At 41.7% G+C, this 16,154-nt stretch overlaps 1 protein-coding gene across 2 annotated transcripts in view; it reads right to left on the bottom strand.

The window, feature by feature from the left end:
• Positions 1-13,354, bottom strand: part of LOC143294766 (E3 ubiquitin-protein ligase Rnf220-like) — a 35,761-nt gene extending 22,407 nt beyond the window's left edge. For both annotated transcript variants that reach the window (XM_076606237.1, XM_076606238.1), the window contains exons 1-6: positions 13,292-13,354; positions 11,019-11,611; positions 9,059-9,182; positions 7,855-7,897; positions 4,191-4,265; positions 3,003-3,045 (exon numbers count right to left, since the gene is read on the bottom strand). In XM_076606237.1, coding sequence (XP_076462352.1) covers positions 3,003-3,045; positions 4,191-4,265; positions 7,855-7,897; positions 9,059-9,182; positions 11,019-11,601 — 868 coding nt within the window. In that variant the 5' untranslated portion in view covers positions 11,602-11,611; positions 13,292-13,354. The remainder of the gene's footprint in view (positions 1-3,002; positions 3,046-4,190; positions 4,266-7,854; positions 7,898-9,058; positions 9,183-11,018; positions 11,612-13,291) is intronic.
• Between the last annotated feature and the right edge of the window lie 2,800 nt (positions 13,355-16,154).

Raw genomic sequence — 16,154 nt, 5'->3', positions numbered from 1 at the left:
TCTTCAACACACACACATTTGGGTCTCCAACACACATTTCCATGGGTCTCCAACACACATTTCCATGGGTCTTCAACACACACACATTTGGGTCTCCAACACACATTTCCATGGGTCTCCAACACACATTTCCATGGGTCTTCAACACACACACATTTGGGTCTCCAACACACATTTCCATGGGTCTTCAACACACACACATTTGGGTCTCCAACACACATTTCCATGGGTCTTCAACACACACACATTTGGGTCTCCAACACACATTTCCATGGGTCTTCAACACACACACATTTGGGTCTCCAACACACATTTCCATGGGTCTCCAACACACATTTCCATGGGTCTCCAACACACATTTCCATGGGTCTTCAACACACACACATTTGGGTCTCCAACACACATTTCCATGGGTCTGGGTTTTTTTGCCCCCAGTGCTTCGTTAAGTTTGAACATTATATAAACTATTCCCTCTTACACAACACACTCTGAACAATATATAAACTATTCCCTCTTACACAACACACTCTGAACAATATATAAACTATTCCCTCTTACACAACACACTCTGAACAATATATAAACTATTCCCTCTTACACAACACACTCTGAACAATATATAAACTAGTCCCTCTTACACAACACACTCTGAACAATATATAAACTATTCCCTCTTACACAACACACTCTGAACAATATATAAACTATTCCCTCTTACACAACACACTCTGAACAATATATAAACTATTCCCTCTTACACAACACACTCTGAACAATATATAAACTATTCCCTCTTACACAACACACTCTGAACAATATATAAACTATTCCCTCTTACACAACGCACTCTGAACAATATATAAACTATTCCCTCTTACACAACACACTCTGAACAATATATAAACTATTCCCTCTTACACAACACACTCTGAACAATATATAAACTATTCCCTCTTACACAACACACTCTGAACAATATATAAACTATTCCCTCTTACACAACACACTCTGAACAATATATAAACTATTCCCTCTTACACAACACACTCTGAACAATATATAAACTATTCCCTCTTACACAACACACTCTGAACAATATATAAACTATTCCCTCTTACACAACGCACTCTGAACAATATATAAACTATTCCCTCTTACACAACGCACTCTGAACAATATATAAACTATTCCCTCTTACACAACACACTCTGAACAATATATAAACTATTCCCTCTTACACAACACACTCTGAACAATATATAAACTATTCCCTCTTACACAACACACTCTGAACAATATATAAACTAGTCCCTCTTACACAACGCACTCTGAACATTATATAAACTATTCCCTCTTACACAACGCACTCTGAACAATATATAAACTATTCCCTCTTACACAACACACTCTGAACAATATATAAACTATTCCCTCTTACACAACACACTCTGAACAATATATAAACTATTCCCTCTTACACAACACACTGAACAATATATAAACTATTCCCTCTTACACAACACACTCTGAACAATATATAAACTATTCCCTCTTACACAACACACTCTGAACAATATATAAACTATTCCCTCTTACACAACACACTCTGAACAATATATAAACTATTCCCTCTTACACAACACAGTCTGAACAATATATAAACTATTCCCTCTTACACAACACAGTCTGAACAATATATAAACTATTCCCTCTTACACAACACAGTCTGAACAATATATAAACTATTCCCTCTTACACAACACAGTCTGAACAATATATAAACTATTCCCTCTTACACAACACACTCTGAACAATATATAAACTATTCCCTCTTACACAACACACTCTGAACAATATATAAACTATTCCCTCTTATACAACACAGTCTGAACAATATATAAACTATTCCCTCTTACACAACACAGTCTGAACAATATATAAACTATTCCCTCTTATACAACACAGTCTGAACAATATATAAACTATTCCCTCTTACACAACACACTCTGAACAATATATAAACTAGTCCCTCTTACACAACACACTCTGAACAATATATAAACTATTCCCTCTTACACAACACACTCTGAACAATATATAAACTAGTCCCTCTTACACAACACACTCTATTCTTGGGCAACTAGGTCATGAACAAAATAGCAATAGCATGACATATCTAACTCGCTCAAAACAAAACAGCTATTGTGTAGTATGTTTTAAAAACTAAATCCAATCATTCTATATCACTGATGACTAATCTTTGCTGATTTCACAATCAGCAAAATACAAACGAGTAGTTCCAAACACAGCAATCACAGTTGTGAATGATTAACTAGGACAGCAACAACAATGTGCGCTTGCTTCCCTTACACTGCTTACTGGCGTGATATAGGAAACGTTGAAAGCCAAAAGCCACCTGTGGATAGTAGCTATTACTGCTGGTGTGGAAGTGGAACTCACTGGGCTCACCATTTTCATATACCTGGATTCGTGTATAACAGAATTCCAGGCAGACCTGTGTAAATCTCTTTACATTAAGTCAAGTACATATACCTGGACCTGTGTGTAACAGACTGCAGGCAGACCTGTGTAAATCTCTTTACATTAAGTCAAGTACATATACCTGGACCTGTGTGTAACAGACTGCAGGCAGACCTATGTAAATCTCTTTACATTAAGTCAAGTACATATACCTGGACTCGTGTATAACAGATTGCAGGCAGACCTGTGTAAATCTCTTTACATTAAGTCAAGTACATATACCTGGACTCGTGTATAACAGATTCCAGGCAGACCTGTGTAAATCTCTTTACATTAAGTCAAGTACATATACCTGGACCTGTGTGTAACAGATTGCAGGCAGACCTATGTAAATCTCTTTACATTAAGTCAAGTACATATACCTGGACCTGTGTGTAACAGATTGCAGGCAGACCTATGTAAATCTCTTTACATTACTGGTAAGTCAAGTACTGAAGTAGCACTTTTCACTTCACACTTACCATTCAGACGTGACTGGCGGTTAGCACGGGTCCGTAGATAACTCTGAAAAGGAAAAAAAAAAAAAAAAAAAAGTGCAGATAAATCTGGTTAGTAAATCAGCATTTACAGATGTGATATGTCTTTTTTTGGCTTAAAGTTGAGTGTCTTTGTTCATATGAGCAAAACGTTTTACTGACAGAATGTGCACCCCACATTACAAACAATATCTGTCATTTCATCTTCATTCAGGGGCTACAACTCCCATGTTCACTCTGTGTACGTGAGTGGGCTTTTATGTGTAGGACCATTTTTATCCTGCCATTCTGGCAGCCATACTCCGTTTTCGGGGATATATTTGTCATTTGACACTGACAGGCTTTGGGCCTGATGCTCAGCCCAGCAGTAATGGCTGGAAACAACTTCAACAGAAACCAGAAATGCTGACAAACATCTCCACAAACAAAAAGCAGAAATATGTCAAAAACTCTATTACTGTATTAGCTGCTAAATCTGAAGAATTTTTTGTTTATATTCTAAACAGGAAATTTCTTTTTCAAACAGCAATCACTGTTTTTGAAACCTAGAGTAGATTGTTTCAGAGGTTGTGGGTTTTTTTTTATCTTTTTTTTCTTTTAAGAAATCTGCTGGCAACTCTCATTCCAACTAAAAAAAAAAAAAAAAAAAAAAAAAACAAAAAAAACACACACCCATTTTGTTATCTCTTGTTGAGCATCCTTACCAAAAATTGCATCAAAATGAATTTGTCCATATTTTCAAAATAATGTCTTAATTTTCAACTGAACTTAAAGAAAAAATATAGGAAAATATATAGATAAGATAATCTTGGCAAATATGGATAATTGTACAGTTAAAAGACAAAATCAACAAAATTCCAAAGGCTGATGTCACAACACAATAAGCTAAAATGCATCAAATAATCAATACTGAACTGGTAAACAACAGGTATCACTTGTCACAATGAAACAAGAAGGAATCTTTCTGGCTTCCACTTTCACCCTAACCCTAAAGTTTAGGAAATGAACAGAACATTTTCTCAGTTTCTGGATAGTACAAGTATCCACAATGGGGAGAAAACAACAACAACAAAAAAAAACCCATCAATACAGCAATTGTTAATGGAATCACACACACTCACACACACACGCACACACACACACTCACACACACAAACGCACACAGACAATTACCTCATATCTGGCTTTCGATGCCACCTCTGGAGAGGGAGAATCTTTGCCTTTCTTTACTGGTGGTGACGTCAGTGTCTGCAAAGGTACAATGCCAATGAAAACATCATGTTATAATTGTAGGAATGTGTGTGCACTTCTACAGCAATCAAAAACCACAATGTCAACTTGTAGAAATGTGTATTACATATGGACAAAAATTTCATTTTGAGAAAGCATGTACACACACATGCAGCATTTGATGCCATTCACATGTATGTATACATTGTTGTCAAAGTGATGCAAACCACGCCTATCTGTTTGCTCATCGTGGCCAAAATTTCACGGCAACTCACTTTTTTACTCAGTGATAAGACGTCTCGCCAACAGTCCGCCATCTGCTAGCCAAACACCATTTACAGCGAAGTATATTCAACTAAACTGGGAGTATAATAATTAATACAAGTACAAATTTCTGTTTTTGTTGAAGCAGACCATAAATAAAGTACTCTGAATTTGAATTGAACTGAATTTGAACTGAAGAATATTGAACTAAACTGGGAGTATAATACAAACACCTCGTCACATCTGTACAGGTGAAAGCATGAACTGAGAATACCATACAAAACCCAAAACCATTCTTTTTTTCCTACTTTTTTGGTTTCTTTGCTTTTTTCTTTTTTCTTTGAAATATTCACCTTTTAACGATTTTCATGCCTTACACAGCACAGACAGAAACCAGCCAAGCATGTCACAACATGCTCCCCAACCCACTCCACCCTCCCCTCCACCATCTGTCCCCCTCTGACACACACAGGACCGTCCCCCTCTGACAAACACACAGGACCCCTCTGACACACACAGGACCCCTCTGACACACACACAGGCCCCCTCTGACACACACAGGACCGTCACCCTCTGACAAACACACAGGAACCCTCTGACACACACAGGACTGTCCCCCTCTGACACACACAGGACCCCTCTGACACACACACAGGCCCCCTCTGACACACACAGGACTGCCCCCTCTGACACACACAGGACTGCCCCCCCCTGACACACACAGGACCGTCCCCCTCTGACACACGCACAGGACCGTTCCCCTCTGACACAGACACAGGACTGCCCCCTCTGACACACACAGGACCGTCCCCCTCTGACACACGCACAGGACCGTCCCCCTCTGACACAGACAGGACTGCCCCCTCTGACACACACAGGACCGTCCCCCTCTGACACACGCACAGGACCGTCCCCCTCTGACACACACACAGGACCGTCCCCCTCTGAGTCTGACACACACACAGGACCGTCCCCTCTGACACAGACACAGGACTGTCCCCTCTGACACACACAGAGGACCGTCCCCCTCTGAGTCTGACACACACACAGGACCGTCCCCCTCTGAGTCTGACACACACACAGGACCGTCCCCCTCTGAGTCTGACACACGCACAGGACCGTCCCCCTCTGACACACATACAGGACCGTCCCCCTCTGAGTCTGACACACACACAGAACCGTCCCCTCTGACACACACACAGGACGGTCCCCCTCTGACACACACAGGACCGTCCCCCTCTGACACACACAGAGGACCGCCCCCTCTGACACACACACAGGACCGTCCCCCTCTGACACACACACAGGACTGCCCCCTCTGACACACACAGGACTGCCCCCCCCTGACACACACAGGACCGTCCCCCTCTGACACACGCACAGGACCGTCCCCCTCTGACACACACACAGGACCGTCCCCCTCTGAGTCTGACACACACACAGGACCGTCCCCTCTGAAACAGACACAGGACTGTCCCCTCTGACACACACAGAGGACCGTCCCCCTCTGAGTCTGACACACACAGAGGACCGTCCCCTCTGACACACACACAGGACGGTCCCCCTCTGACACACACAGGACCGCCCCCTCTGACTCACACACAGGACTGTCCCCCTCTGACACACACACAGGACTGCTCCCTCTGACACACACACAGGACCGTCCCCCTCTGACACACACACAGGACTGCCCCCTCTGACACACACACAGGACTGCCCCCTCTGACACATACACAGGACCGTCCCCCTCTGAGTCTGACACACACACAGGACCGTCCCCTCTGACACACACACAGGACGGTCCCCCTCTGACACACACAGGACCGCCCCCTCTGAGTCTGACACACACACAGGACCGTCCCCCTCTGACACACACAGGACCGTCCCCCTCTGAGTCTGACACACACACAGGACGGTCCCCCCCTAACACACACAGGACCGTCCTCCTCTGACACACACAGGACTGCCCCCTCTGACACACACACAGGACTGCCCCCTCTGACACACACACAGGACCGTCCCCCTCTGACACACACACAGGACTGCCCCCTCTGACACACACACAGGACTGCCCCCTCTGACACACACACAGGACTGTCCCCCTCTGACACACACACAGGACCGTCCCCCTCTGACACACACACAGGACCGTCCCCCTCTGACACACACACAGGACTGCCCCCTCTGACACACACACAGGACTGCCCCCTCTGACACACACACAGGACCATCCTCCTCTGACACACACACAGGACTGTCCCCCTCTGACACACACACAGGACCATCCCCCTCTGACACACACACAGGACCATCCTCCTCTGACACACACACAGGACTGTCCCCCTCTGACACACACACAGGACTGTCCCCCTCTGACACACACACAGGACCATCCCCCTCTGACACACACACAGGACCGTCCCCCTCTGACACACACAGGACTGCCCCCCTCTGACACCCACAGGACCATCAACTGCGACTCAAGACTGGACATCAGTGCTGTGACCGCCCAGCCTGAAGGCACGGGGCAGAAAGACGGGCTGCCAGGGACAAGGGAATGGGCCGACCAACAGTGCAGTAATCACCTGCTCAGGTGTGTCATCCGTTTATCGTGACAGGCACGACAGCCAAGTGGTCAGAGTGGACTTTGAGTCTGAGGGTCACTGGTTCTATCCTGGTAACTACCAGTGCCTGCTGGGTTGAGGGCAGAGATTTTTCCAATCTCCAATATAAGGTCAACGTATATGCAGACCTGCTTGCACTTTAATTTTTTCCATGCATATATATGAGGATCAAATACACCAGTTAAAGATCCTATAAATCATGCCAGTTTTCAGTGGGTTACGGTGAGAAAAATGTCCTAGTATGAAAGATCTTCCCAAAACATATCGCAATTCACATATCAAAACAAACAAGAACAACAAAAAAAACAAAGAACAAAACAAAACAAAACAACAACAACAACAAAAAAAACACAAAAAAAAAACAAACAAAAAAACAACCACCACAAACCCAGAAGAAATTCACATTATATACAGTTTTCTTGTCTTCGAACCTTTTCTGAAGCTCTTTCAAGAAAAGTCCTGATAATATTATCATCAAAATATATAAAAGATATTGATGCTGACACAGTGAAGAATGATGAAGATGGGGTGTTACTGTATAACTAAAGACAACACAAAGAAAATAATTTATATAAGGAAACTTTTTTCTGGACAAAAGAAAGAAAGAATGAAAACAAAAAAATAGTGAAAAGACAGAAAATAAAACCAAAAACGGAAAATCAAAAAGGAAGAAAAAAAAAAGAAAAGAAAATGTGTACACTACACACACATCTACACACCTTTCTGCCAGAGGGTGTGGAATCTCTGGATTTTCGTCCACCTCTGAAAAATCAGTGCATTTTTCTTCATGAAACACACACAAAACAAACCCAGCACGACCATTTTAAAGTAAACACCAAACACTGCTAATTGCTAATGCTTAGAAAGTTCTACTACTCTTAAAAATACTAGTATGGTTAAAACATTTTTCTTTAATATCAAGAAACAAGGCAAAATACAGCGTTCAATTAAGAAATCTTGAGAAACAACAAGCCTGAGCTTATATCGTGCTCGTTCATGTGTCACAGATAATAAACAAATGGAATGGCGAAAATACACACTACATTTGATAATGAAAAGAAAGTGGAAGTGCAAGACAAAACTTAACAAACCAAATTAAAAAAAAAATTACTACTATTACTACAACTACCACTGATAACAACAATTATAGTAATATCAACAAGAGAGGCAAGGCCTTCAAGACTCACTTGTTATAAATTAAGTCCCCTAGCATTAATTACAGAGTAATTTCCCTTTTTTACTATCTGCACCAAAACTTTTGCAAAATAAAATAAAAATTCCATGCTTAGCAAAAGAAGAAGTTCCTGTTTGAACAAAAAATGATAATAATGACTCCTCTTGTTGTTGTGTCAGAATAAGAGGTCAACGTGCCAAGTTTAGAGAATACAAAAAATATAAATATAACAGTAAATGCAGTTTGCATATAATTAGGCTTCTTTTTTTATTTTTTGTGCCCATCCCAGAGGTGCAATATTGTTTTAAACAAGATGACTGGAAAGATCTGAATTTTTCCTATTTTTATGCCAAATTTGGTGTCAACTGACAAAGTATTTGCAGAGAAAATGTCAATGTTAAAGTTTACCACGGACACACAGACACACGGACACACGCACACACACAGACAACCGAACACCGGGTTAAAACATAGACTCACTTTGTTTACACAAGTGAGTCAATAAGAATAATAATAATAACAATAATAATAATACACTGGAGAGTAAACATCACTGAAAGCCTAACGAGAGAATCCTTCTGATGCTGAGTAGTGAATGTGAAGTCAATGCAACAATGCCCATGAAAGGGAATTCGATCTTAATCCTTTTTTTTTTCTTTTTCTTTTAAATATACATTTAATGATTTAACTATCTTATCTATATCTATAACATTAACAGATGGCATTGTTTTCCTGCCAATGGTACCAACTTCAAAATCCGGTCCAGCTTTTCAGTCTCTGCTGCCACATGAGCCTCAGTTTCTCCTGGACGTAGCGTCAGTCCACACACAGGGCAGCATGGTAAGTGGCCGTCAAGTGCACGCTTTCTCGACTCTGAAACCATTATCACCAATATGTGCAATACAGTACTTTCAACTGTGAGGGGTAACTGACCTAAAATCTGAACATCATATGCTGCAGTAAAATAGGTCCAGTTATTTGCAAGAGATAGGCATCTTAAACTCTGACAGGTTAGTCAAGGTTCACATGTGTACACACATACACACACACACACACACTGACACGCACACATGTTCAGCCACATACACACACACACATGTTCAAACACACACACACACACAAACACCGGTTCTGGCAGACACACACACACACACATGTTCACCCCCACACACCCATGTTCAGCCCCCCCCCACACACACACACACACAATGTTCAGCCACACACACACACACACGTTCAGCCCCCCCCCCCCCCACCCCCCCCCCACACACACACATGTTCAGCCAAAAAAAAACAAAAAAAACAAAAACACACACACACACACATGTTCAGCAACACATACACAATGACATACACATATTCAGCCAGACACACACACACACACACATGTTCAGCCACACACACACACACACAAGCAGATTGCAAAAATACCTACTTTTTCACCAGTCCCTGAATGGGAGCAGTGTAAAGCTACCTTTGACAGATTATACATATATATCTATCCAAGAACCAGTCACCATTTCTGTTAAAACCTGAAGTACTCTCCCATATAGAAAATCAATATTCAAATTATCTAAAAATATACACAGATGGATCTGATCAAGAAAATGGTAATTCAGGAGCGGCTTTTGTAATTCCTTCATTTAGAACAGAAAAATGATACTATATTCCATTTTCACAGCTGAACTTATAGCCATATGGCCATACTTATGGCCTTGAATTATATTTAAGACATTCCAAAAACTGTATGTGAGATTTTATTTGTGTAGACTTTAGTTTAAGTCAGTATTACAAACTACAGAATCTCCAAATTCAAAGAAGCAAATTGAGACGACAATGGAAATAAATTATATTATTCATCAATTGACAAAACAGGGCATTACTTTCTGGTGGGTACCTTCACACTGTGGAATATCTTCTAATGAGTGGGTAGACCAAGCAGCCAGAAGAGCAGCATCAATATTACCAGTATTGTGTAAACACAAAGAATGCAGCTAATCCAAAACATTTTCTGAATTTGACACTAACAGCACATTCAAGACAAATTACAAGTCTAATGTATAGAATTCGTTTGAATGCCTTTCGTACAAAATTTTCTAAAAAATATAAAATGTATGTGCGGTAAGCAAATAAATGTAAACCATCTACTCATTCATTGTCCTAGCATAAGACCGTTAATTCCAAAAGATGTAGTTGATGACTTTTCTACCAATATTCCATCAGCCACTGAAAATATTTTAAATGATTATTCATTTTAAACTCTAGTCTAGTTGGTATCCTCCTTTGATGTATTTTAATTAATGTCGCTATTTATATTTACATTGTTGTAAGTTAATACTTGATATGCACACACATATTCTTCCTGGGACACCTCATTCATTACACACCACAATCTCTTTAAACTTTCATTTCTTATATTTAGTTATAATGTACTTTTCCTCTAATACATAACATGAACACTTTCTTACACTAATATTCACATGCATTCCCTTTCCTTTATCCACTGCTTTTCTCCTTTCCATCTCATAACACATAGTGAATAGACGTTAAACTGAAGATACACACACACACACATGTTCAGCCACACACACACACACACACAACTTGAATGTCTATGACACAGCACTGACAGTGACACTGTTATTAAATGACTTATGAAACCAGTCTAGAACCCTCCCAAAACTGTATAATTTCAGCAAAAATACCCACTTCTCAATGTCCGGCCTTCTGAGTCTGGCGTTCCTCTATCAAACATGTCACCGTTATCGGAGTGGGCTTCTGAATTGGTGTCCCCTCCCACTGAACTGATACTGGACGGGCGTTCTTCTTTCACAGCGGGTGACGGCAGATCTGTTTTGGAACCTTCCACATTGTGGTCAAAGCCCTGTTCATGGTTACTGTCTGTGGCAAACGTTGTCGAGCATGATGCATCCTCTGGCTTTTTTTTGGCTGGCGTGAAGGCAGAGTGGTACGGTTCCGCCCCTTCATGAGGACCTAGGTGTCGGAAAGTGCCACCACTGGGTCCCATCAGCCTGATGCCTTGTTCCAGAGGGGGGCGGGGAAAAGGAGGGATGGGGGCATACAGGGAGGAAGGGAGGAGGTCAGGGCGGTAGACAAAACCTGCTGTACTGAAGGGGGGCGGGGGAACTGTGTGTTCCTTGTCCAAGGGTGGGGCGGAGAACGGGTGAGGTGGGGGTGCACGCTGAGATGCTTCCCTTGCTTCTGCGGATGATGCCAGCATCATCAAAGCAGAGGACGACAGTGGGGTTTGAGAGAATGATGAGTTTTCCATCCCACAGCACCTGAGAGGAAGATTACAATTGAAAGTTTTGGCAAGTGGACACCATCTATTGTTGCAACAATCACAAATAGGCATGTGTTTTACACGCGTGTGCGCGTGCACACACACATGCGCGCACGTACAGGCTAGCAAAAACAAATATTTTCAAAATAGTAAATTAAGCAAAAACAAATATTTTCAAAATAGTAAATTCTCTTTTCCAGTTTCACACTAAATTAATTCCAAAGTAATCTTTCATATTCTTAGATAAATATAAAATCATGAGCAAACTTGCTCAATTCACTTTCACATTCTGTCTCCCTCACACACAGAGTGACACACATACACACACAGTGACACACACACACACACACACAGTGACACACACACACACACACACACACAGTGACACACACACACACACAGACACACACACACACACACACACACAGTGACACACACACACACACACACAGTGACATACACACACACACAGTGACATACACACACACACAGTGACACACACACATACACATACACACACACACACACACAGTGACACACACACACACACACAGTGACACACACACATACACACACACACACACACAGTGACACACACACATACACAGTGACACACACACACACACACACACACACACACACACACACACACACACACACACACACACAGTGACATGTATAAACACACACACACACACACACACACACAGTGACATACAAACACACACACAATGTGCATGCACAGGGCAACAACTGAACAGTAAAATGGTGAAATGCAGTGTGTTCCATATCACTGAGAACAATTCATGTATTCTTTCTCTCTTATAGTTATCTCACTGAAACTATTCTTTCCTACTATCTCTGGTAGCAGCACCAAGGACCTATTAACTTCACCTAAACTTGGGAATGAATTATCAAAACTTAGATGGACGTGTCAATTGTCAAAATGCTGCTTTTGCACTAGGATGAACCATGCTACTTTATTTTAACCCTGTTATTCCCCAAAACAAAAATCACTTTCGATGTGTTCCTTTTCAACTCGGTTTTTGCACATAATTAGGAACTCTACATATGACTAAAACATGTACAAATGCAATGGATACAAAGAAATAAATATATCAGAATGTGAATAACTTAATTATCTAAATAGATAAATAAATCTTTTCCCACATAAAAGCACTCCGACGTGATGCAATGCTGGCTGTGCATCGTTTTGTGGATGCCGAGTTTTCCTATCTCGGAAATGAAAGTAAGATCTTTGATTTTTTTTTTTTTTTTTTCGCTGTGTACTTCATTGTCACTGTGAGCGCGAACATTAAATAATTACACATTTGAAGAAATATTTTGCACAAAAAATGATAATCTCATCGAAATATACAATGTCATGGGCATCACCTGATTTCAAAAATGGGTGCTGAACGACCAGTTCAAGTGCCGATGGTTACGGATACCACATCCGAGCAGTTTGTAAACAATCGCCCTTTCCGCCAGTTTGTCTCAGTTGCCTGCATTCGGTTTTCTCTCTTCGGTAGCCAGAGCGGTTTTATAAAGCACGCTTTGGAAACATGATAAATAACATATATTGCGGGAAATATGGCTGTATGCGTTGTGTAAAGCTAATACGTGATTCATTCATCGATGACACAAATATTCGTTGGATATAAAAGTTGGCACTTACTTTCAACTCCCAAGACAGCCCAAGATAACCCTGCGAATGCGTGACCTCGGGATTCCCTTTTTACGTCAAAACGAGGCTTGGGCGGAAATGACATTTTGAGATTCTAGTTAAAAATAGCCCTTTGGGATTCGTTGCTGTCCACCTTTCACTTTCACTTTCACTGCGTTGACGGCCACAATCATCAATTTGATTTTTACGCCGTTTTTGTTGGGTTGCGATGAAAGAAAAACAAGCTACAGAAAGCGACAGACCTATTAGTGAGGATGAAAACCTAGTCCTACTCTAAGTGGGTTCTCCGGCAGACTACTACAACTTCACTTTTCGCCCAGTTCCGAGCTAGCCGGTCCCTTGCTGATCTAAGACAGCAGGGCCCCAAAAATAAATTTTAAAAACCCCAAAAGTATTGGGGTAAGAGAGGGGGTGGGGAGGAGGAGGGGGGGTAGGGGACCTATTATCTAATTAACTACTGACTGGGGGGCACCCTAGACTTAAAGGTGTCCAAGGTGTCTGCTGCTAAAGCTGTGTTTCAGGTAGGTTGTTCCAGTCACGTATCGTTCTGGGGAAGAAGGAATATTGCCTGTATTGGGTTTTACACCGGTTCTGGTTGAGCTGGCGGGAATGTTTCCTTCTTTGTCTGAGTGGGGCTGGCACGATGCAGCTTTTGTCGACGATCGCCTCTCCGTCCATTATTTTCCGTAGCATGGCAAGCTTAGCTACCTTCCGTCTGTGCTGCAGAGTCGGTCATTGCAGTATGTCGATCATCGCGGTGACACTAGATGTGTGGTGGTACCGGTTGACCACAAACCGTGCTGCTCGTATCTGGACAGCTTCGATCTTCTTGATGTTGTCTTGGGTATGCGGGTCCCATACGGTGCACGCGTACTCCAAGATTGGTCTGACGAAAGTCTTATATGCTGTTTCTTTGAGGCGCACTGCTGGGATCTTCAGGTTTCTTCTGAGGAGGCCGAGGGTCTTATTGGCTTTTGCACAAATGGTGTTGATGTGCAGGTCCCAGCTGAGATCACTTGTGATGGTAACGCCTAGGTATTTTGAGGTAGAGACAGTTTCTAGGATATGGTTGTGGAGGGTATAGTCGGATTTTGCAAGACGGGATGATTTTGTAACTGGGAGAATAGTACATTTTCCCGCCGTACAGACAGCCAGAACTTCACCTTGGAGCGCCAGTTTAAGTTTTCTGTTTCAAGAAGGTGTCAAAGAATGCAGACTGAGCCATATATCTACAGTGCATCTGCTGTTAAACAGAAAAGGAGTAGATGCCTTTGCACAAACCCAATGCGCTGATCCAGCAGACCTTGAAGGTTTGTGTGAAACATGAACATAGAATGGGGAAAAATCCGATATAGAATAACACCGGTGATTAGTATTTTACACCAACGTTAAAATAATGAAAGCGTGTGAAATTAGTGATAATAAAAGATAAATGACCACAGTCATTTTGACGGCTCCGCATTGCAGAAAACTCGTCTGCTGGGCAAGATGAATTCACTCCCTTGTTCTTGCCAAGTGTGTGGAGTGGTGGTGATCAGCATGTGTGAGTGTGTCACAGTGAGTGACATGGAAACGTTACCAGTTCAGTCTGTATATGCGTGTGTGTTGTGAATAAACTGTCGTACGCGTGCGCATGTGTGTGTATTACTCTGTGTGTGTGTGTGTGATTAGCATCATGTAGTATTTCACACACACACACACACCACACACACACACTGATACACATATACATGAAAGAGAGAGAGATCTAGACGTGAGTGTATGTATGCATGTATTCAGTGTACATTTATATGGATGATGTGGAAAAATAACAAATAGTGTACATCTATACACTGTTCTCTCTCCCTCTCTCTCTGTCAGCTGACATGGGTGTAAAAACCAATAAAACATCATTGAACTACTGTCTTCATTTTAAGTAAAAACACATGACCCAGCGTCTCCAATCTTAACCAAGATTTTCGAATGAAGAAAAAGGGTGCATGCACACAGAAGCAATAATACTACAAAGATATGGCTGGGAGTCAACTGTTATCTGAGAAGAGCAGACATGCTTTTTGAAACTCTGAAATTAATCAACCCTTTTTCATTGATTATGCCTACTGGAATATTATAAGCCTTGTATATATATATATATATATATATATTGTGTCAGTGACATAATGATGTCAGCAGCACTGGATTTCAGGTCTCGGTGTTGGATATGTGGTGGTATTCATCAGTTTCATGGCCAAGAGAACCAAACAGAAGCTAGACATGACACAGTTTGTGTAGTGTGTGTGCTTCCAGTCTTAAGTTATACCGGTTTCAATTGCAGTAGGTTTGGTCCTTGCCACACTTTTTTTCAGTTACCTTTCGCTTTGGTGCGGCGATGTTGTCTAACCTGGGGTGGCCCAAGTCCAGCAGGTCCATGAAGCATCCCGTCTGATCTGTTTTACAAGTTGCATCGCCGTAGAAACAAACCTTACTCACCAATCATAGTTTTACCAGTTGCATCGCTGTAGCAACAAACCTTACTCACCAATCATTCGTTGATGTACTTTATAGAAAGACAAAGAAGAGGTTCTGAGCTGTGTATTCATTGGGGAGGATTACACTCAGAGACATGACATTCACAAGAAGCTAGGGCCACACCTTAAAGCTGCACGAAATCAAAACAAATGGGCAACTATGGTGTTTGACCATTTGCTCATTGATGGCAAAACATTGTCCCAGATGAGGAAGATATATTACGGTTACGGTGGGAGTTGAAATAGGAATCTGGCTGGCCTTTTGATGCAGAGATGAAACAATTGAATATTGTGAACAGAAATTCTTCTGCTAAAAATCTAGTTATGTAGACAAATTAAATTAATTT

Source organism: Babylonia areolata, chromosome 20 (assembly GCF_041734735.1).
Source record: "Babylonia areolata isolate BAREFJ2019XMU chromosome 20, ASM4173473v1, whole genome shotgun sequence".
In the NCBI taxonomy this organism is placed as follows: Eukaryota; Metazoa; Mollusca; class Gastropoda; order Neogastropoda; family Buccinidae; genus Babylonia; species Babylonia areolata.
Note: the sequence above shows the minus strand (reverse complement) of the source record. Positions and strands in the feature narration are given on the sequence as shown.